Source organism: Musa acuminata, chromosome BXJ2-4, assembly GCF_036884655.1.
Source record: "Musa acuminata AAA Group cultivar baxijiao chromosome BXJ2-4, Cavendish_Baxijiao_AAA, whole genome shotgun sequence".
Lineage (NCBI taxonomy): Eukaryota > Viridiplantae > Streptophyta > Magnoliopsida > Zingiberales > Musaceae > Musa > Musa acuminata.
In genome coordinates, this window is record NC_088341.1 from 23,666,913 (window position 1) to 23,691,971 (window position 25,059).

The 25,059-nt window shown below is 38.1% G+C and overlaps 1 protein-coding gene across 4 annotated transcripts; it reads left to right on the forward strand.

Moving 5' to 3' along the window:
- Positions 1 to 677: 677 nt before the first annotated feature.
- Positions 678 to 15,102, forward strand: LOC135610143 (uncharacterized). 4 transcript variants are annotated; one of them, XM_065104266.1, is made up of 10 exons: positions 679 to 1,014; positions 2,301 to 2,393; positions 7,295 to 8,152; positions 8,765 to 8,858; positions 8,945 to 9,007; positions 9,098 to 9,958; positions 10,052 to 12,349; positions 12,438 to 12,507; positions 14,298 to 14,446; positions 14,585 to 15,102. In XM_065104266.1, the coding sequence occupies exons 2-10, from the start codon at positions 2,349 to 2,351 to the stop codon at positions 14,896 to 14,898; spliced, it is 4,752 nt and encodes a 1,583-aa protein (XP_064960338.1). In that variant the 5' UTR covers positions 679 to 1,014; positions 2,301 to 2,348; the 3' UTR covers positions 14,899 to 15,102. The 4 variants fall into 4 exon arrangements, with proteins under 4 accessions (XP_064960340.1, XP_064960338.1, XP_064960337.1 ...); XM_065104265.1 differs by having other exon boundaries at positions 2,301 to 2,371; XM_065104267.1 differs by lacking the exon at positions 679 to 1,014 and adding an exon at positions 1,942 to 1,984 and having other exon boundaries at positions 2,301 to 2,371.
- The last annotated feature ends 9,957 nt before the right edge of the window (positions 15,103 to 25,059 follow it).

Here is a 25,059-nt window from a genome sequence, read left to right on the forward strand (position 1 = left end):
ACATAATATATATATATATATATATATATATATACATATATCATTTTGTAATTGTATGATATAATAATGTGTTGGACTAGTTCAAGAACTTTGGGCTTAACACAGTAGTCAACAACACATATAGTTGTTAAAATGAGAATGTGTGCTAAGTCATACCCATCTGATGCCATTCTGTAAATAAAGAACAAAAAAAAAAAAAGGCTTCGAGATAAATCTAATCTATCTTTATATTTTCCTCAGTTCACTGTTCAACATCAATCATAACTGCACACTATTATGAAAAGTGCACAGTTTTTTCTAGTCAATATATTATTTAACGAATCTATGAATATGATTCAACGGTCGTTCACAAAACGATTTAATTAATCAAAATTCACTCAGTTATAATAATATTTTGTTCTAATCATATTAAGCCAAAGAGTGAACACAATTGAATTGTTGCATCTCCACAATAATATGCGATACATATTTGGAGTCCGAGTTCATGGATAATATCTTACGGGGAACACATGCTTTGCCATGGTTCGACCCACGGTCGCTGAACCGGAGGTCGAACCTCGTAGTTCCGGTTCAGCGACCGGTTGATCACTGTGCAAAATTATTCGAATTTTAATTTTCTTATAATACGAGAAAAAAAAAGTCATCGAGAATCCCGAAATAAAATGGTTTTCCTTCGATCTGCTTCTCTCTCGACCATCTCTCACTCCATTCCGCTCACCTGATCCGAGCCCGAACCCTCTCCTTCTCTCGTTCTCCATCCGCTTTCCTGCAAACCCTAATCCTGATCTTAATCCTAATCCCCCGAGCCGTCATCCCTATCGACCCCACGCTCTCTCTTTCTTCTCGCCCTCGTATTCTCCGGGTTTGTCTCCTCGGAAACCCTGATTCGGGCTCTGCGGTTCCGATCTCTGCGTTCTGCACAACCAGGTGCGGTGAGGATGGCGGGCGGCAACGTGGATCTGCCGGAGGATCTCCTCCCTTCGAAGCTGGCGGACGAGGCCTGGGCCGGGAAAGGTGGTTACCCGACGCTTCGTTTCTTTGTTTGCGTTTCCTGGGATTCGTGTTTGCCGATTTGAACGGGTCGATCTTGAAGCCGGGTCTTAGGGTTTTGTTCTTCCGTTGTCAGATTTTCTTGCCGACTTCATTCCATTGTTAGCTGTGTACTTTTTCATGAACATGTTGATCGATGAGCTAAATATTGTTGCTAGAAAGAAAAAAATAAAACTCTTTAAAAGCAGCAAACAATAAGGACCAAAAATCATCTACTTGCAGGGGTGATTAGTTTTGTCATATCCTCACTGATCAATGTTATCAATGATTTTTTCAGTTTATGAAGGGCCTGGGGAATCTGCACTATGCTGCTATATGCTATTAGTAGTAACAATGAGTTCTGTTTTAGAGTTGTTGAAATCCAAGAGGTTCCTCTAGGGCCCAATTTAGATATATGTATGTTCTTGGATTTTTATTTTCTTTGAGATATTTTTATTTTTTTGTTTATGTTGAATCATGCAGTCGTCTCTTTAGTTTCTTTTGTTGAATTGGAAGTTTTTTCTTGTCAGATACTCTTACTGGTGGAAATGGCAAGGAAAAAAAAAACTTATGGGGTTTCTTGATAAGGGGAAGGGTGATTTACTTGATGCTGGTTTCTTTGATTCAGTTAGGTGGCATGCTCTGTTTTAGCAATTGTTGTAAATAGTATCCATCTGGATTTGTGACACTGAAAGAGCAACTGAGCTTCCCTTTTGTAGGGCTTTTAGTGTCATATCTGGGTTAGACTTTGCTATAAGAATTGATTGAATTTGCTGCATTGCACAGAACTTATTTTAGTTCATAAATATTAGGAGCTTTGCTTTTGATGTGTATGCTAAGTTTGTCATCCATTGTTTATTATTTACTCCAGAATTTGTGAGCTTTTGCAGGACTTATAGTTGTAACCTGGTTCCATTTACTTGTCCGATGTATAGACTTGGAGTTGTATGATTCGGTATTTGCTTCTGCATAACCTATGGATTTTTTTTTGTGAAATTTCTGCCATTCTTAGTTAGCTTGCTGGTTAGTGTGTATTTAACAAATTTCAGAATCCTTAGTTTTACCAGAAACTTCTGGGAACTCTACCTTTCTGTTATTTTACATGCACATCAACTGACAAAGTCATTATGACTTTTTCCCATACATACTATTGCTTCTTATTGCCACCTTCCTCTTCGTTAAAAGGATCAAGATTTTCTGTATAAAATTCTGCTTTTGTTTCACTAACTTGTTAATATAATTCTAATGACTCGTATGTAATTCTGGTGCAGATCAAGTGACTTCTGAAAATAATATTCCTCTGTCTCCCCAATGGCTCTATGCTAAGCCCAGTGACAACAAGGTTTGGCATTTCTACTGTACTGGTAGCATCTTTCTTTTCTACTATATGGTGATAATTTATTGTATTTTTCTATTTAAGTGGGCTTCATGATTGCTTGTTTAAAATTTTCATTCTTCTTTTGTGTTTGACATATCTTCTCCTTGTTCACTTTGCTTCCTTGCTGGTATTTCAGAGTTTAGTAACTTAAGCTTGTCATTTTCATCATCGTTTCTTCTTAAAAAAATATGTTCAGTTAAGGCCATAATATTTTCTAGGTGGTTTAGTTTCAATCCATTGGTTGGCCCCTATTTTTTTTCATTTGGGTAGTAAAATTCAATGATTTAAATAGGTGCTCGGGCGCTCGCTTAAGTGCTCGAGAGACGCGAGGCCCGAGCGCCTTGTGTGTGCACTAGGCGACGCACTTCAATGAGGCGCCGCCTGGCCACTCGCCCGAACGCAAGCGCTAGGTGCTTCGGGCGAGCGCCCGACTCTTTTAGGCGAATTGAACCGGTTTAAGGTTGGTTTGGTTCATAGTTTCTTACCTCAAAATCATGCTTCACACCTGCGGGATCCCGAGGAACCCTAGCGCTCCTTCTGCCTCTGCCGCCGATGCTTTTTGCTGTTGCCTTCGCTACAGACGTAGCTAACCGAGCCTTCCTTTGTTGTCGACGGACGAGTCTGACCGTAGGTTCCTTTGCCATTGACGAACGACCTCTGGAGCTTCCGTCGCTGTCATTGTTGCTGTTCGCAGCTGTTGTCCGTAGCTTCCACTGTTGCCATTGCTACTGCCGGCAGCTTTCGTCGCTACCGCTGCTGCTGTCTCTGTGATTGTTAATATTTTTTTCTCCCCCCCTCTAACTTTAAGTAATATGCTGTTAACAATATATTAAACCGCTGTCGCTGCTGCTATCTCCTTCTGTTACTGTTAATAATTTTTTCTCTCCCCTCTAACTTTAAGTAATATATTGTTAACAGTATATTTTTAATTTAATATTATATTTTAATTTAAATAATTATATTTTTAAATATATTATTTATTTTTATATTTTAATATTTCATAGAATATTTTTTTTCCTCTTCTAACTTAAGTAATATACTATTAACAGTATATTTTTAATTTAATATTATATTTTTATTTAAATAATTATATTTTTAATTATATTATATATTTTTTATAGTTTAATATTTTAGAGCGCCTTGCTTCGCTCGAGCGAGCGCCTGCTACCTCAGGCATTTTGGGACTTTGGTGCCTTTTGGCACCTAAAACTTTTTAAATCACTAGTAAAATTTAGCATAGGACCTATGTGAATAGACATCATAATTGATTCTAGTTGCATGCTCTTATTTATACTTTTGAATATCGCTAGCCTTCACTAGCATTTGAATGGAAAACTCTTTTTTGTCTAGTGGTGACTTGCTTTGACATTTCAATGTGTGCATGGTATTTTAACTTACAATATATATGCAGTTCATTTTAGTCCTTAGGAATTAACTTGTGAATTTGTCAAGCTGCTATTATGGTATCATTGTCAAGTTGATGAAATGGGATAACCGTATCTATCAAACCATAAGAGAGTCGAGGGTTAGATATAGAAAATTCTGTTAAGATGCTGGTCATGAGCCAGATAAATATTGAAAGAGAAAAGGACAATCATGGCCATGCAACCTTTAGTTAAACAATTTTTAATATGTCATTAAAACATACTACATTATTGTAATTAAGCTTATATTTATGGGTTTGCAAACCAACATATATATGGAACAATATCTTCTGTGACTGGATTCTTCTAACCTCCCTGATTTATCTTGCTGTTGAAATCTTTTTAATTCAAATATGTGCTGATTTAAACAGAGTAGGATTTTAAATGCCATTGGTCAAATTCCTGGAATTTGACCAATGGCAACAACAAAACTGAAAATCCTAATCAAGAGATCTACTGTTCAACCATTTTTATTTGCTGAATTTCTTTTCAATGCAGATATTATTTGAATGATTGAAGTCAAATCAGCATCTGATAGCAAGATATTACTGGCGTCTGATCTCTTGTTCTAGAAAATGATATCTCCAAATTTGCTTTCTAAATATGAACTCCAAATAAATAAATAAACAAATAAATAAATATATATATATATATATATATATATATATATATATATATATATATATATATATATATATATATATATATATATATATATATATATTCCAATAAAATCTCAGTCAAGCAACAACTTTAAAAGATAATATGCCTATTAGAAATCTTTTGCATTTGGACTGCTAAGATCTAACTCAAAATAAAAGTCAAGACCAACTTAATTTAACCCAGCAATTCATTATAGACTTAATGCAAACACAAAACAGCACCTAAGCTAAGCAAAATATGACTTGATTTAAACCACTTTGATATTGATTTGAATTAAGTGAAACTACTTCAAATTCATGTATTTGAAGTTGTGGACTCTAATGATTGCTAATAAAATCAGTACTTCACAAACTCAATTAATTCTAACCAAAACTGGAATTGATCTTGTAGCTATGGCTGCATCAGAATTGCATGGCCATTAGTTTGCCATTTGATTTCTATGTACCATCGGTGGGTTGCATAAAATCAACAATTTGGAAAAGATGAAATTTCAACGATACCTTTTTGGCCTTAAAATTTTGAACTGTTCCAATTGAAATGCCAATCTAGTGCATGAGATTCTTGTCAATATGGGATCCAGGGATGATTAAGGTACACAACTAATAAGTAGAGCGATTATTTTTGTGACTCAAACCCTTGACACTAAGGTTGCAAACGAGCAAATTTTACATGGGCACAATAAGAATGAGAGTACTCAAATTTTGCATGCGAACAATATAGCACAATAATGCTATATTGTTATATGATAGTTAACCTGATGGCATCATATCTATTCTTCAGATTCACCATCAAGGTTCTGAAATGATTACTTGATTTATTTCACAAAAAATCATATCCTTGATCTGAAACGTGCTGCCCATGCCCGTTAATGGTCTATATGCTGAAAATCATGACTGTCTGAAGGATTTAGTTTCTTGAATGCTTTCCTTAAAACATTTTGTATTTTATGATATAGACTGACACTTGGGTACTCCTAAGTCTACTATGGTACTACGTAATAAAAGTACAGTGTGGTGGTATTTTGAGACTTGTGTATTAGCCTTTTTGAAAGGGTTCTTTTTAACACAGGTGTTAATGCATTAGCCGGTTGATTTTTCTTTAAGAATTACATCAAGTCTTTTCATGGGTTTCTTGGCCATGCTTGATATCTGCGCTTATATATATGCTTATGATTGTGGTTTTGGAAGTCTTAATGGTTTAAATGCAGGGCCTTCTTTTGGTTGTGCAGGTTGATACTAGATAACCTGTTAATGTTATGTGCTAATAGTGTATCATGTGGTCTTTTGTGATTTCAAACATCTATTTTTATTTGATATTTTCGATCATAAAAAAATTGGTGTGACAAGTGATTATTGGTGATCTTTACTGCTTTAGGAGATTTTTGGTTGCTATTAGAAGTATTAGAATTAAGCATGATGCTTTTCGTTAATGGAAATTTTTTGATGAAATATTAATAAAATTGAGAGACAAATTTATCATCTTTTACTTCTTGAATTACTTGATTATGAGATGACCTTTGTGCTGGATCCATTCCTGGGTGTTGTAGCTTATAAGAACTATTAAAATCATGTATGATGCTTTCTATTTATGCCAACCTTCTGGTGAAATATTTTTCATAAACAAGACAGGAATTTAAATAATCTTTTACTTATGAATCTATCAGAGTTTCGTAATTTCGTATCGTATCGGTTTTTCAAGTTTTGCTTGGTATGGTACGATACAAGTATACCGATGTTAGGGTTTACCGCTCGGTACACACACACACACACACACACACATATATATATATATATATATATATATATATATATAACCGGTCTTCTCCTTATTTGTGGCGTTCGACGAAGGCGTCAAAGGCCGCAGATGCCTCCGGCCTTCAGCGAAGAGTGCAGCGAAGGTCACAAGCATCTTCAGCCTTCGGCGAAGAACACGGCGAAGGTCGTAGGCATCTCCGGCCTTTGGTGAAGAACGCGGCGAAAGCCGCAAGTGTCTTCGGCCTTCGGTGAAGAACATGGCGAAGAAGCAGTCGAGTCGTCGCCTCTCTGTTACCTTTTGGATTGGGATCGTCGAGGGAGGGCAGCGCCGAATCGGGAAGCGTAAAGCTTCTCCCGATTCTCCTCCTTCTTTGAGCGCCTTCTCCCTCTTCTCCCTCGACACTTCTTCTTCCTTCACCGTAGCCAGGCTGATATCGACCGGTAGTAGGTGGCCATGTATCGGTTTGCTGGTGGATTGGTACGGTACCGTATGGTATCATTCAAAATTAAAATCCTTGAATCTATCAATTAAAAAGGGTCATTATCCTTGCACTTAATTATTCCACTTAACCTTCTTTGTCAGAGACTTTGTGCAAGTGGAATCGTAAAGTTATATTCATTTAGTTCCTTCAATTTGTTGCAGATTTTCTAGTCAGCTAGCATTCAACTGTTCCATATAGTTGAGTAGAAGAATAGCTAACAATTTGATGTGACGGTGGCTGAGACAAGACAACTTTCTCAAACTTTAATAACCTGTAGGATCTTTTTACTTAATATAAACTTAGAAGTGGCAATACTTTTCAAAAAATGAAGTACTATAGCATTATGGAAACTTAGATTCTTTCCGTGAGAAGCAGCTTTTGATCAAGAATGTTTGTTTGTTATTTCATAGTATTTGTTGTGATCAAGAAATTGCAAGATCTAATGTAGTGCATCATGCATTATATCTGTTTTCTGTTTGTTCATCATTTGCAGTCTTGTTGCAGTCATGTTTGTCTTAACTAATGCTTTTTAAATATTCTGACTATTGGCCGTATGTGTGACAGGATGCTCGGTCACCCAGCTTGGCACCTTCTGTAACCTTGCCTGACTCCTTTCAGAATGACATGCGGTGTTTTGATGGCTCACTGGATAAGAAAGAATGGAGAAGGAATGCCAATGATCTTGAAAGCAATCGCCGATGGCGTGATGAGGAGAGAGAAACTGGTTTGCTTGGTAGGAGAGAATGGAAAAAGGAAGGTGACCGAGAAACTGAGTATCGTAAAAATGACCGCCATCCTGACAATATTTCTATGAGAGAAGCTCCTGATTTGAGGACTTTGTCCTCATCTGATTGGTTGCATGAAGTTTCTAATCGTAGTGCAGGCAATGAAAGTCGCCGTGATAGTAAGTGGTCATCAAGGTGGGGTCCTGAGGACAAAGACAAGGAGCCACGGAAAGAAAAGAAAGCGGACGTAGATAAAGATGGTTCTCATGCTGAGAAACAGTCTTTTATTGCTAACCTCCGTCCCTGGTCTGGGTCTGATTCTCATGATAGATGGAGACCTCGACATCGTCAGGAAATTCATTCCAGTGGATCTTCAGTGCTCCGTGCTGCACCTGGATTTGGTTTGGAAAGAGATCGTGTTGAGGGTCCACCTGTTCCTTTCACTTCTGGTAGGGGTAGATCAAACTCTGTTACAGTATTGCAATTTGGCAAATCATCTGCTGCTGGCCCCATTGGTGCAGTCCCAATAAATAAAGAACAGTTCCGGTATCCCAGGGGAAAACTTCTTGATATCTATAGGAATCAGAAGATGTCTGTTGTTGATGCTATCCCAGATGGTTTTGAAGAAGTTCCTCTAGTAACAGGATCTAGTTCTCTAACTCCTTTGGCCTTTGTTGCACCTGATGTAGATGAAGAGGTAAGCTGAATTGTAATTTATCCACTAGATCATTGTTTTCTCTTGTCGCATTTGCAGCTAAAGTGATCCCTCCAAATCTTGCATATCGGAGAAGATTATACAAAGATTGCAAATACTTTTGTAGTTCTATTGCTTTATTTACTTATCTTATGTGAACATAGATATAGTTTGACATTGAAAGAGAACTTGTGGAAATAATTTGATTTTGGAAAGTAGAACCTGAAGAATTTATTTTGTATTGAATGATAACTTTGATACATATATTTAATGCGGAGAGGTTTGTTAACTTTGTTTATTGTTCTCAATAATAACGTGAAAAAGGCACTACGATATGATGACTTGTAAAATTATGATCTACAAATGACAAATGATACATGCTACAGTTAGTTTAGTGCCAAGTAACCATTACTAAAACCACAGCGCATGCCTTCACTTTACCTGCATGGTCATAAATTTTGGTTGGAAAATGTGGTCTATGAAGATTTTAGTTCACATTGTTTTTTGTGCTATTATTTTTGAAATTTCTAGTCAAGCTATGTGTTCTATCTTGATGGAGATAAATCTTTCCGATGGACATATATATTTTTTAAATATTGGCTGCTTGTCTTAAAGGTTCTTCTGAAAGATATTTGGAAGGCGAAGGTCACAAGCCGTGAACTCAGTTTAAGTCAGGAAAAGGCAGTGATAATTAATGAGACTGAGATTGGTAAGCAACATGCCATAATACTCAATTCAATCTGAGTAGTGAGTAAGCTTACTGAATCATGTTATTTATTAATTTTTTTTATGTAGATGGGGGCAAAACCATAGTTGAGAAGAAACATGATGAAAAGGGATCTATTACCACTTCTAGAGGTCATGAAATACTTGTGTTGCATATATATTTAAAGCTCTTCTTGACTTTTGTTGTTCATTACTAAAAGTTCTGTTGATTTTTCATTTTAGATCTGGATACGGACTGCAAAAGTGAGAATAATCCTGACATTCGGATTAACTTAGTGGGGCCTGCTGGTCTGGCTCCGGTGGTGGTAGACCATGATGTTGTTTATGATAAACCAGTTTCAGATGGTAACATTATTAATTCTGAGATTAATGTTGGTGAGATAGAACTGGTAAATGTTGATGGGCGATCATGTCTTTTGGACATTCTGAAGAATATCAAGTTAGAAGGAGAGGATTCAACTGTTTCACTTGATGTTAGTGCTATGTTACCTGATGAGTCATATCCTTTGTTTGATGCATCTTTTGAGATCCCAAACACCAACAAGCATGAAATCAGCAAAATTGAGAAAAAGCATTTAGAGCAGGGAACTTCTCTTGAGGAGTTGAGTTTATTATACCAGGATCCCCGAGGAGATATACAGGGTCCTTTTCTAGTTGTCGACATTATCTCATGGTTTGAACAAGGTTTCTTTGGTACAGATTTACCAGTGTGTTTATCATATGCCCCTGAGGGCACACCATTTCAGCCACTAGGTGAAATTATGCCTTACTTGAAACTGGAGACTCATACCATCTCGGATGCACCGTCTGCTGAAAATTTTGAAGCTGTGGACACTACAAGGGGAAACCTGGATGCTTGTGTTGCCTCGTCCCATTCTAATGGCTCTTTTATTACGAATGGTCAACAACGGGTGCTATCATGGGATGCTCTGGGTCGTCACATGAAACCCAATGTTGTTGAGAGTGAAGCTTCAGTAAATCCTAACAAAGAAAGGTTGTCTTTTTCCAATTCAGAAGCACCTCTGGGTACCGCATGTGTTGACGGAAAAATCTTCCAGGATTTTGCTGGGCAAGATGCAGAAGGTTTGTATTGCTTGAGCTATTTGCCTTATATATGGGTTGATATTTAATGTTTGTCAAATTTTGTAGTTGCTGAATAGAACTTTCTGTCTGCAGTTGTATCGTTTAGTGGTAGGCCTATGAGTGACATGGAGGTGTCAGGAAAGCTTGTTAATGACCACATTGCTCTATCAAGCTCCACTACTGGTCATCATTTTATGGTGGCGGATACAGGAAATACTAGTTTTTCCAGCCATAAGATTTCAAGAGATAATGACTTAAATCCTCTTGGATTGTTGTGGTCTGAGCTGGAAGCAACTCATGTGAAGCATCCCCTTTCATCAACTATTCCTCTCTCGTCTGAGAAGTTGATTGACAATCATGATGCTGCAAGAAATGCCTTTCTGTTTAGCCACAATCTGGAACAGTTTAATTTAACAAGTGACTACCCTGTTGCTAAAGAATCATGGGCCAACAACTGCAGAATGAGTAAGGGTTTAAACATAATTCATGATACCATTTATGCAAATAACTTGTCACGGTTTGAAGCCCAGCCCAACCAATTAAATTTAGAGCAACAATTGCTCTTCCAACAATTACAAAAGCAGCAACATGAAGAGCAATGCTTGCTGGCCCATCAAGATGTTGAGTTTGCTGGAAAATTCTTCAATCAGATGCATAGATCTGTCCACCAGCACCACCTTGTTAATCAACGATCTATGGAGGATCTAGAGCACCTACTGAAATATCAGTTTGAACAGCAGCGTTTTCTTGATCAGTTGCAGCAGCAACATCAATTGCATCAACGACAGCAACAACTGCAAGAACATCAGATGCAATTACTACAACATCATCTTCAATTTCATGAACCTCAACAACCACAGAAGCAGATTCATCGTGAAGATTTGTTGCATCAGCATTTACTTGAACCTGGTTCTGGAGCTTCAAATATTGATTCTCATGAGATGAACATGTTTGAACAGGTTCTTTTAAGGCAGCATCTTTTGAATGAGACATACCAACAGTCTCATAATCTTCTGCTGCATCATGACGCAACTATTGAGCAACTTCTCCAAGCAAATGTTTCCCGGAGCTTGCAGAGGCAGAATCATAATGATCTATTGGATGTTCTATCTCATTCCAAGCAGAGGCAGGTGCCTCCGTTAGAACAACAATTTCTTTTAAGGCTTCAGCGCGAGCAGCTTCAAGGACAAAAATACTCCACTGCTTCAAGGAAGCTGCCTGGCATGGAAGAAGAGAGACATGTAGGAGGGGTCTGGTCGGTTGATGAATATGGTCAGTTCATCAGAACTGCAGCTAGTCCCCACCAGAGCCATTCTGCCAGACTTAGCCACTTGGACATTTTGCGGACACCACAGTCACTTTCATCACCTGAACAGCCGAGCCATCTTCATCGAAACTTTCCATCACATGAGAGAATGCAACAAGGTCCTTATGAACGAGGGCCACATCCTATAGACAGGTCAATGCATATGCATGCAGTTACTCCTAATTCAAACTTGAAACTCTTAAATGCCATAGCACGAGCTCAAGGTCCAGATGGACAAGGACATCTTGATCATTTCCATACTCCTGGTCAGATAGGACAATTTCCTTCTAGTGCTCACCCTTGTCAAAGTGACATATTTGAGTTCACCGGCACACACTCGGATGCAGCAGAGAAGCTCTGGTCTGAGCCAAGCAGGCACCAACCAGCTGATTTAATGCAATCCCATCTGAAGCAGTTGCAAATAGAAGCAGAAAATCAGAGGAGGGGCATCAATATGATTGAGGACCCAAACACATGGGCATCATATGTAGAAAATGATGGAAACTCTGAATATGGGTTCAGAGACTTAATCCATCGAGAGATTCCTCAATCTCAACATACTAAAGGGTTGGTAGTTGCTACTGCTACGCCATCCTATGAACAAAGAGATTCTTCTTGGATCTATTCTCAGCCTGTTTTTGAACATGCTTTTAAGCTTGGCCCAGATAGAGCAGGATTGAGTAGTTCTTTCTCAGAAGGTTCTTTATTTGCTCAAGTAGGACAGCCACCAAATGAACAACTTGTAAACAATAATTTGGAAGATGGTGTCAATAACTTTGAAAGTAGCAGGTCAACTTTGAGATCTAATTCTACAACATCACTTGAACAGAAACATTTCCAGTCAGATATGGATTTAATTGAAAGAGATAAGTTTGTTAATTATGTTGGTGGTGCTTCCTTGCAACGGTTAGGTTTCTCCAATCTGGTGGAGGGGGAGAGAGGGAAAATGCAGGGTCTAAAAGGTACTTCTGGGACTCAATCAGCTATGGAGACACAGGAAAGTGGGGTCATGCAATTCGAAGGTGGAGGTCATGAAGAGCAACACATTGACAAGCCTTCCAGACATGATTCATCTGGCAAGGCTGGTAACTTGTCTAACAGTTTTTTCTATCTCTTGGTTAATTACTTTTCCACTTGGATGATTCAGATAGCTATTGTCTTGATTTTCTGCAGGTGGAGGATTGGTCTTCTACAATTATGAAACGGGACTTGATAGTGCTAACCTTGAGGAGACCAATAACATGTAAGAAGTTCCCTGCCAATTAACTAATTTATTGAAAAGGATGATCAGTGAGAATGTTTTCTTTCCCTTATGAGTCATGAGAATTTGATGTTGGATTATTTTTCACTGTTTAATTAAGTTCCATATATTTGATCTCTTTCTTGCTTATTACGATTTATGACCTATGAACATTTTTCAAATGGATGCTGATTGATTTATCGTTAGATCTTTTGGTGATTGAGTTTGTTTGGATTTTTGTAGAACATTATTTATTTATTATTTCTAGTAACCTACTATACTTGTGTGTGCATACATATGTGAACTACATTACTAACTGTTCTTGATCATGACAAAGACTGATGCTAACACTTTGAGATCATCAATCCTAGTGACAAGATTTTTTTACTAGCTCTTTGTGTGTTAGGATATACATCCATATGTGTTAAATACTTGAACATGCAAATACATGTACACATTTTTAGATGCATATATACACAAGTTTATCAAAAGCAATCTGGAACAGGCGCTTCTTACCTTCCTCTGCCTATTCCTCTCTACTCTGTCTCTCCTCCTCTAGCCGTCCTCTTTGGGCTAAACTTAGGGTGTTTCTTAAGAACTTTTTAATCCCTCCCCATATCTCTCTTAACTGATATTCTTGCATCTCGCACCGTTGCCTCCCGCTGTGTGGTACTGCTTCTCATCCTTCACTGCCTCTTCTTCCTTGTCCAACCTTGCCTGGTCTGCTCCTCTCTTTCTCCTCTTCTCTCCTACTTCTCCTCTTCGTCTTTTTTCCTTCTCCTCTTATGCCCTTTTGGATGCCAATTAGTATGTACTGACCCAATTACGATGGCACTAACCACCATCATGTGCATGCAAGTCTTAGAATAGACAAGTTGCAATTAGTGTTTCATTACTGTGATGTGAAACTTAGAATAGACAAGTTGCAATTAGTGTTTCATTACTGTGATGTGAGACTAAGGGATGGAAGTATTGGCATGATATTAGGTATGAATCATTCATTTGGGTCTTGAGGACCCATTGGTACCTTGGAGTATGATGAGGGAGGGAGAAAATGGATAATTTATTAGATGATAGAGACAACTCTGGGCTAGAGGTCTAGTAGAGTGTGACCTTAAGGTTACTTGGATATTCATCATACAATAGTTTGTGGTATCAACCAATTCTGATATGATAATGCTGATCTAATATTTGCTGATTTATTGGTCTTATACTGAAAAATTAGTTGGAGTTTGTTATCATCAAACAAACATAAACCAGAATCAGTTGTTTTTGACCAATTCTAGCTTCAAAAGAGGAAATGAGTGAGTAGAGGAGTAGAGGGAAGCTGAGATAAGGGAATTTAAAAAGGAAACCAGTTACTATGATTATAAAACAGAAAAGGCAATTCTTGATATTTGCTGTCAGTTGGAACAAGCCATAAATTATATTGCATTTGTTATTCTCCATAACCATTATATTTGTTGTATGTTAAACAAGAATATTCATGCCATATTGGGACATGCTGAAAACAAGAATACTGTAGCAATGTTCCAGCATACCATATGTTCGTATGCCAGTATGAACTGGATCTGGTATTCTTGTTGATCTTCCAGAAAAGGCAACCCTTGGGTAAAATGCAAATTTGATCCTGTTGATCCGGTTTGTAAAGTTTAGGTACCAATCGGAAAGAATGACCGTTTTGGAGCCTTGCTTGTGATCGCTTATGCATTCATAAAGATAAATGACAGCAGATGCAGACTGTTAAACTTAGTCTTCAATTTTGTTTATGCTGTGCTGTTCCTGTTTTGCAGGATTTCTGGTGATCTGCCAAAAGGAACTGACAAGTTGTTCTCGAAACATGCCTACGATCTTCCTGCTACATCACCTGCAACAGTATCAGACCTGATCTCTTCTCGACCTCCCGAGAGAAGGAATCCTATTACTTCTGGATCTTCCAAGGGTAATGCTATTCCTAGTTCTCCCCTACCTTTTGTCCGTTTCTCTTCTAATTATGGTACCTTGAAGACTTTTGGTCCTTTGCTGTAGATCATCAATTCTCTAACTCAACTCTGATTTGAAAAAAAAAAAATGCATACAGAGGGAAAGCGAGAATCTGCAGGGAATCCGGCATCTCAATCTATAGAGACGTCAATCTCCAACAAGAAAGACTTGCGATTTTGTCAAACTTCCTCGGGCAATAATGCAGATGTTATAGAACCTTCATTCAGTGAGATGCTAAAGAGCACTAAAAAGCAGATGCCTGAGCTTGTTGAGACTCTAGAAGCCGGTTCCATTGGTAAGAGTGCGAAAAAAAGGGGGAAGAAAGGGAGGCAAATCGATCCATCGCTCCTTGGATTTAAAGTGCATAGTAACCGTATATTGATGGGTGAAATCCAGCGCCCAGATGATTGAGTGTTGCACCCATTCCAAGCAGTATATGAGGTGGTGCCATTCCAAGCTTTGTACAGGCCCACGTGATTCTTTTCTTCTTCTCTCTTGGCAGATAAAGTTGTAAAGCATGGTTCAGATTTGAAATTCAAGAGTGGCCTCTTTGTATCGGCGGCATGAAACATGTGTACCGATCAGTGAGATCAATACAAGTCGCATCCTGCAGTATAGCCTGCCTTGGAAGTCGAAACTGGCCTGGGCGATCAATAGCCGTGACATTGCTCCCCTCTGCAGTTGATTCACCGGTTCTTGAAAACAGATCCGAGGCTCCTGTCTGCGTTGAAACATGTCTCTTTCACTTCATGACTCTGCCATAGGGACGGGGGTACCTGTGTATAAAGCTCCCGACAATATTGAAATTTTGATGAGAGTTTAAATTTTATTGATGGGAAGGACCGGTATACGAATCGATCTGAACAAATGCCTAAATGATACATCAAATTATAAGTATGTCGTTAGGAGACCAAGCAAAAATTATTTTTGAATTAAGTCGTAGAAGAAAATTAATGAGCTCATTTCTTGGACAGCGCAACATCGATTTTAGTTGTATGATCAAACTAGGATGTACCAACGAGAAGCCTCGCTTGTATCTAGCTACAAAATCGATGGTGCTACTTTCTTGGTGAGAGATATTGAGATTAGATTTACAAGCTACGAGTGCTACTTTCTTGGTGAGAGATATTGAGATTAGACAATATTGATGACACTTTCGAGGGTAGCTTCGAAACACATCGATTTCTCTCGTATTGGAAAACGTTAGTATCATGTAATAAGTTGATATTATTGTACGAAGTCAATTAAGAGTAAGTCACCTACCAATGATGTAAGTTGAAGGGGTATCTACCACTAAAAACTTTGATTTCATAATCTTTGAGCGGGCTCCGTAGAGTTATGTGATCCCAAGGGGCTTGAGTGTAAAGGATATGGATTGTAAGTTTTGAGAGTTAAATAGATTTTTTAAAATGAAATAAAATATAGGATATCAATTAAAATCCTCACATATATCAAAATCCGAGGGCATTCAAGATCTTAACTAAGACCATTAACACATCATCATGATCTTAACTAAGATCATGGTTGGGCATTCAAGATCTTAACTCAGCCTCTTTTCTTGGAAGGTGATATAAATCCACGCTATGTAATTTATACAATCATAACTCCAACCATTTACTACAAGTTCATATCATCGTAAACTAGACTTAACATTCCGAAATTCCAAATAAGAGAGATCTTTTAACACTTTTACAAGGTATATTCATTTCGGTTCATCGACAACATTTCATTACGTACAAAATATACTTATACAATAATAACATAATAACCAATAAGACTTGCCCATAATTCTAAATAGCTCTCCACTGCCTCAGCCCAATTCAAACATCTCAAAGAACGACAAGCTGACTTGAAAGATTTTATATAATAATGGAGTGAGCTAAAAACAGCTCAAGTGACAAAGCATATTCAGAACAAAAGGAATGATTTCAAACAAATAAGATATCATAATGCAAGGCATAATTCAAGAATTTTCAAGATACTATATCATTATATACAAAATCATATGTGTCATGTCATTCGAAACCTATTTGGTTCATAACAAATGGAGCATGGAGTAATTGGAGCATATCAATAGCGTATGAAATGTTCCGGAGCATATCAACGACATATGAAACATTTAGGAACATAACAATAGCAAATGAAACATTTTGGAGTATATCAAAGGCGTATGAAATGTTTCGGAGCATATCAATGACAAATGAAACATTTCGGAACATATCAATGGTATGTGAAGCATTTTGAAGTATATCAATGGCATAGGAAACATTTTGGAGCATATCAATAACGAATGAAACATTTCGGAGCTTATCAACGGCGTATGGAATGTTTCAGAGCATATCAATGACAAATGGGACATTTCAAAATATATCAATGGCATATGGACCATTTCGGAGCATATCAAAGAACGAATACGTAATAGAAGCTCAAACGTCGAATTTGACGTTACATTCATATCATTCTTATCCAAAGCATATATAGAAACACATAACCAAAGCTCTGGATATCATATCAAACATACATAAGGTGAAGTGGGACTATAACATAATATGATACATCCACCAAACATAAGTCTCCCACGTTTGGGAGTTCCATCCACTCACGTCTGCGTGAAGTCATAGGGGCCGACAGAACATCACAAGCTCTATGCATAACTCCCTTTACCATTTCTGGCAAAGGTTCACAATATCCCACAAACACCAGAGTACAAAAGGATAGTATGAACAATTAATAGCACATATCGGAAACACACGCGAAACAACAAAACATACATGTGCCTTTACGAGTCAATACGAAGTAAGCAATAATCTTTCACAATTGTATTCAGATTTGAAAGAAAATGAAAGCAAGAGCATTCAAGGATTCCAAGCAATCACATATAACTCAATTCAAATAAGAAGGTTAGATGAAATCAATTTCCAAAGGAATGAAACCAGAATATACGAAATCGACCAAAGCTTGATTTCTGGTAGAATTCAAGAGACACATTGAATAAATGATTCAAACTATCAATCGTGCTCTAATTTTACTCAGAAAATATATCATTGGAAAGATATTTCAATCTAGCTTCTGATGAAATAAGTTTCGTATGAATCAAGGTTTCCAACAAGGAGTTACCATTGATTTAGTAACCAAAGGTCAAAAACAAAATTACTGTTTTGCAGAATCTGTAGGCTCATTTGAAAACAGAAGTTTGGGCAGGCAAACTTACTCCGAATTCTGAAAATAAGCTATCAAAAGAAATGTTTATGAGTCTATATTTTGATCAAATAGTTTTGTCCAAATCAGAGGTAAATACATGAAGTTATAACCATAACAAGGTAGAAAGGTCAGAATCTCAGAATCTCAGAAATTATTCAAAGCAAATGTAGAGATAAAATTACAGTAAGGAAAGATCAAGATACTTGCAATAGGAAAGATTAGAAAGCTTGCAATAGGAAGGCTCGGAACACTTGCAATAGAAAGGATCGAAACATTTGCAATAGAAAGGATCGAAACACTTGTAGGAGAAAGGATCGAAACACTTGCAATAGAAAAGATAACACTTGCAGGAGAAAAGATTGGGACTTTTACAATAGAAAGGATCGAAACACTTGCCTTTCAAATATTTTGATCCGAAGATCCAAAGAAGGTGTCAGCCCAAATCCTTCGACTTTTCCTCCGTGTCCTCTCCCTGTTTCATTTTCTACATGTCTTCTCTTTTTCCTCCACAACTGTAGCTCATGCAGAACATAGAGGCATAGTCACCTGCTCTCTCTTACTCTCATTCCTTCGTTTTCTTTCCCAAACGCAGCTACCACAGCCATCGCCGCTATCGCTGCCACAGTCACCGCCCCTTCCACCGCACTGCCTTCTTCCTCCATTTCTTTTGCAGACACAGCTGCTGGATACGCAGTCGCTGTCGCCGTGGCCGGAATACCGTCCGCAGCCCCTTTTTTCCCCTTTCCTTTCTTTTCTTTCCCAGCTGCAACTGCCGCAGTCGCAGTCGCAGCCATGGCCGCAGTCACCACAACCGCAGCCTCTTCTTCCTCCCCTGCTTATCTTCCTCTCCTTCTCTTCCAACTGCAGCTGCCACTGCCGCAGCTGCCTCCCCTTCTCCTCTTCCTCTCTTCTTCCCTTTTCCTTTCTCTTCTTCTTCCTTTCCTTCTCTTCTTTCCCAGCTGCACTGCTGCAGTCGCAGCCTCAGCCACGGCCACAGCCTCTTCTTCCTCCCCTGCTCATCTTCCTCTCCTTCTTCTCTTCCAACTGCAGCTGCCATTGCTGCAGCCGCAGCCCCTTCTTCCCCTTCTCTTCTTCCTCTCCTTCCCTTCTTCCTTCCTCTTCCTCTTTCCCTGCCACAGCTGCAGCTGCCACAGCCGCAGCCGCAGATACTTCTTTCCCTTCTCCTCTTCCTTCTCCTTCCTTTCTTCTTCTTCTCTTCTTCTCCTTCCTCCCCTTCTTCTCCCCGATGAACAGCACCTCCTTTCCTCTGTTTCCTCCTGCAGGAAACATAGGTGCCACCTCTTCACCCGCTTCTACTTCTTCTCTTCCTCTTCTTCTTCTTCTCCTTCTTCTTCTCCTCTTCTTCCCTTCTCCTACCCGACACCCCACACCTTCTCACTGCAGCCCATGCCGCAGCCATCCTTCTTTTTTTTTTTTTTTTTCTTTTTTTTTTCTCTTCTTCTTTTTCCTCTTCTTCTTCTTCTCCTCCCCAATGCCCCACACCTCGTCTCCTCTGTTTCCGCCTGCAGGAAACAGAGGTGCTGCAGCCCTAGCTGCTGCCACCTCTCGCTCCTCTCCCACTACCCTCTCTTTTTTTTTCTTCTTCTATTCTTCTCTTCTCCCTCTTCTTCCTCCTCTCTTCTTTTCCCTCTTCTTCTTCTTTTCTTCTTCTCCTCTTCTTCCTTTCTCCTCCCCAACGCCCCACAGCTCCTCGCTGCAGCCCTTGCCGCAGCCACCTCCTCTTTACTTCTTCTTCTTCTCCTCTTCTTCCCTTCTCCTCCCCGACGCCCCACACATGAACTCCTCTGTTTCCTCCTACACGAAACAGAGGTGCTACAACCCTAGCTGCTGCAGCTATCTCTCTTTCCTCTCTTCTTCTTCTTTTCTTCTTTTCTTCTTTTATTCTCTTCTCCCTTTCTTCCTCTCTTCTTCTCCCCACGGTTTTTTTTTTTTAACTTAACAGTTTAGTCCTTAAAATTTCTATATTTACATATAGGTCCTCTGATTTATAAATAAATCTTTATTAATAATGTTCAAAAGTGAGGGATATTACAATGACCTATATCTACTCCACCGATTCCTCTTCCGTCGAGGCAACTGGCATCCATTAAAGATCTTCTTTCAATAGGCGAAGATCAACTATCATTTTACACCCTTTTTCTCCTTTTCACAGGTTTAGGAGACAATATTTTCACTCCCACTTACTCTTTTCATAAACTGCACTAACACTTAGAGCTTTTAGAGGAGGACTCATAAGATTACAATAGCATTTTTCTTTTTTTTTACGCTCAATTCTTGTGTAAGTTAATTAGGGATGAAAGGAATATTTATAGGCCTCAAGTAGATTCAAACTTAGAGCCTAAATGTGTCTCATCCCTGATTTTCAGGATACTAACGGTACCACCGCCTGTAGCACTGACATTGGGTGGTACCACCGCCCAGTCTAGTGGTACCACCGCTTGACACCCTACCACTGGGTGGTACCACCGCCTACAGCACTGATACTAGGTGGTACCACTGCCTAGTCTGATGGTACCATCACCTGACACCCTCCCACAAGGCGGTACCATCGCCTAGTCTGGCAGTAACACCACCTGATAGTTATCTAATATCTGAACCTCTACTCGACGCAAAACCTACCATATGTGTATGACCCTCTAGGCCCAATATCGAGTTGGCCGTGAGTCATACATGTCAAAACTCCTTCAGGCTTAGTGAATTATTATCTCCATAATAATTAACTTTACTCATCGACTACGGACGTACTAGGCCACTACGCCGCAGTCCCCAAACGATACAAGGGAATCCAATCCTTTGGATCTATCTATCCTTAATTACCGTATACTTATAGTCCCTCAACTATCTAATATCCTAGAGACCATATATCAAGTATGGAGTTGTCAAGCCCATATGGTTTCTCCTCGAGTCTCGCTCTAGTCGGATTCTCCCGGAGAATTCTTTCTCTCTCAATTCGAATGACCTTGGCCAAGGATTTGTGTGAGCAAGAATAAACAATATATTCCTCTCGTGATACCAAGGGCGGATGATCCTCTATCGACACTCAATAGCCCTCGTAAGGTTAGCTGTCACTCCCAACAACCAGTTGTACTAGATTTGAAACTTCCAAACCTATAAGTCTAGTATCAAAGAGCGAAGTACTCATATAGGACATCCTTGATGTCTCAAGTCTAAGGACCAGATACACTACTAGGACTACGGAATCGCTATCTAATAATAAGGCATCATCAACCATCCAGTATTCCGTGAGCGGATCAATCGGTGAACTCATTCTCCAATGAGCACCTGCATTATATCCTTAGTGTCCCCACATGAGTAGCTATGAGACCAGCTGCCTCCATCATATGGACAAGTATACAGCACACCAGTCTATCCAGTTATCTCGATGTGACTCTCGAGTAACACTTAACAAAAACTATTTGTTTTTGTTAAAGGGCCTACATTACATGTTTCTCTTGAAAATAAATGTAATTTTTGTGGTAGACATGGTCATTTTGCATATAAATATTTATTTAAAAGGTTTAACTTGCATAAATTGGTTTGGATTCCTAAAAGAATTATAAATGACCATATGCTAAAAATCAAGAAATATAGATATAATCATGAGGGACCCAAAGCTAAATTGGTATATAGAACAAACCCACCCTTTTTGTAGACATCTCTAAAATTGAAAGTTAGGAGCAAAATATGATTTTTTTTATTGTGGATTCTCAAGGCTTATTATCGGAGATCCAACATACTTCACAAAGCACACTAGCCGAAACAAAATGATTTTGAAAATACTTTATGTTTAAATCATGTTTGATGATTTAATGATTTAATTATGCATGATGATTTGAAGTAATAATGATTTTTATGATTTATGGTTTATTGATCTAGATAATTTCTATGACGAAATTTGCTCTTTCGATTTTAAACGATGATGCATATTTTAATTTGGCATAGAAAACTTGGGCATGCTTGTATGAAATCAAATCACATAAATTGAAACATATAAAAAGGGAATACATTTTGAAATTTTCTCTTTCTCTATCTTATCGATTTTTCAATGAGAGATTGATTAATTTATTTATGCCATTTTGAATCTCTTGAAAGTGATTTTGATGATTTGATTATTTGAATTTGAATGAGTTTTATTCTAATCATGATATTGATTTTTCGATATTTGATACTTGAGATATTTTTATAAATCAAGATCTCTTACTTTTTATTCTCGTATGATTCTTGCGTTTTATTTAAGAGGAGATTTTCTATGTGAATCATGAGATTTCTTATACATGAATCAAGATATTCTACCATTCTATTCTCCTATATTTCTTTTCACTATTTGATTTATCCAAATGAATTATAATTTTTTTCTTGATTTTTTCGATATTTGATTCACAACTTGAAAGTTATTTTAGTACTCCCTTATATTCATGAAGTATATATCTCATCACCAAATTAATTTTTCTTGATATTCTTTATGTGATGATTTGATAATTGATATAAAGGGAAATGAACTATGATATTGTATTCTTCCCTTCTTTTTTACAATAACAAAAGGAGAGAAAGTATTGCTCGCTTATATATTTCAAGGAGAAAACTTGCTGGCTTGCATGTTGTAAAATGATGAAAAATTTGCTAGCTTGCATGATGTAAAATTTACTAAAATTGCTAGCTTGTTCATCTCTAAAGAGAAGCAAAGTTTCCTAGCTTGCACATTTCAAGAAGATGAAAAACAAGTTATCTTGCACATATCAAAAGATGAAAAAAAAAAAAAATTTCTGCTAACTTTCATACGTGAAAAACTTGCTAGGTTGCATATTCAAAATTTGCTATCTTACTAGCTTGCATATCTAAAAACTTGCTACTTGCACTTCTCCTTTTTGTTGATAATAAAGGGAGAGAAGGTATGATGATAATCATGCATATTATGTCTAAAATGATTTGAAATTATGTATGATGATTTGGAATCATGCATATAAAGATGGTTTTGAAAATATACATGATAAATAGGTATTATGCATGCAATACTCATGATTTTGAATGATGTATACAATGATGAATGTAATGACTTGTTACACATGATTATTTTGATATGACATGTTTGCTAGTCATATGTGCCCTGCAAGCTAATCACATAAATAATGGCACATGTGACTTGACACGTAATCTTTTTACTTATTATTATTATATGATATTTTATTACTTTATATTGCCTATTGCTTGAATATATTGTGATGTCCATGGATCTTTGCAATGGGAATCGGATCATGTTGAGATCACGATAATGAGACCGATTCACCTTTAACACGGATTCTAAATAATCTCGGTCATAGGTTACTCAAGAGGGACATCTAGATAACTGGACAGACTTATATGCTGTATACCCATCCATATGATGGATGTAGTTGGTCTCATAGCTGCTCATATGGGGATACTAGTGATACAATACAAGTGCTCATTGGAGAATGAGTTCACTGATTGATCCACTTAAAGAATATTGGATGGTTGATGATATCTTATTGTCAAACAGTGATTCTGTAGTCCTAGTGATGTATCTGGTCCTTAGACTTGAGACACCAAGGATGTCCTATATGAGTACTCCACTCTTTGATACCATACTTTTAGGTGTAGAGGTTACAGATCTAGCACAACCGATCATCAGGAATGGTAGCCAACCATATGAGGACTATTGAGTGTTGATATAGGATCATCCGCTCTCAGTGTTATAAGAGGAATATTCCATGTATTCTTGCTCAGACAAATCCCTGGCCAGGGTCATTCGGATTGAGAGAGAAAAAGTTCTTTGAGAGAATATGATTAGAGCGGGACTCAAGTAGAAACCGTATGGGTCTAATAGTGCCATGCCCGGTATACAGTCTCTAGGATATTAGATGGATGAGGGACTATAGGTACACGATAACTAAGGACAGACAAGTCCAATTGATTGAATTCTCCCATATTTTCTAGAGACTACGGCGTAGTGGTCTAGTACGTTCGTAGTCAATGAGTCAAGTGAATTATTATGGAGATAATAATTCACTGAGCTAGAAGGAGTTCTGATAGGTATGACTCATGGCCAGCTCGATATTGGGCCTAGAGGGTCACACACATATGGTAGGTATTGCGATGAGTAGAGGTTCGGATATGAGATAACCTTTGGAGCCCCTATCTTATTGGATATCCAATAAGCCCCTGAATTATTGGATCCTATGGATGAGATACAATAAGAGCCAATGAGAGATTATTGGATAGAGATCTACTAATCTAATAGGCTTGGATAGTTGGATAGAGATCCAATACCCAATAGGGCAGGATCCATTAGGGTTAAGTTTATAGGGGACCTCTATAAATAGGAGGGAACCAATGGTTCATAGGCTAGAGCCTCTTTTGGATTGCCACATCCTATTCTCCTCTCCCCTTCTCCTCCTCAAATAGTAGGTCTGGAGACTTGAGGAGCATCGTCGCAGCCCTATTATGTGGATCACCACTAGAGAGGAGGATGCTTGACCTCCTTCATCCTCTCCTAAAGATCTGCAGGGATTCAAGGATATACGACCTCCTAAGGTAACACAATCTTTAATATTCACAGTTCTAAGTTTTGTGAGTTTTGCGCACCAATCTTCGCACGATGACGAACACATCGATGGAAAATTTTGGGATTTTATTTTTATGTTCTTCCGTTGTGCATGTAATGAGGCCCTTTAGATTCCTTACAATATTGAGGTTCTATCAATATGGCATATTGATAGAGGGAGTTTAGTTAAACTTCATCATCAATTGGTTGTCATCATAAAAAAGGTGAAGATTATTGAATCTCGAATTTTGATGATTAAATCAATTGATAAGTTTATGACCTAATATGTATTGTGAGTAACGCAGGACTAACTTCGATCATGGAGAGACAATTTGACTAAAGCAGAAATAATCAATGTTGGGCCGAAGTGAAACATGCTAGAAGATTTGATGTTGAGTCGAAGGATCGGTCGACGTATCGACAGAAGACTTCGTGCCATGAGTTCAGGCATCGGGCTAAGAAGATCAAACATTGTGCCAAGAAGATCAAATGTTGCGGGAAGATAACATGCCGATTGGGCAATATGCCGAAGGAAAGGATAATGCGTCGAAGGGTTGGACGAAGCGTTGGATGAACCGATGACATGTCAGATAATATATGATTAATGCTTTGTAATAATTTGTCTAGATCAAGTTAGTTTAGGTCTAATTGAGTTGATATTGGGGTGAAACAATTCCAACTCAATTAGAGGCCGATTGGATCTAAATCAGGACTAAATTGGGCTTACTATTTGGCCCATTCAGTGTCATATAGTAGGGTCTGGCAGTGGTACCACCCAGACATAGTCTTCA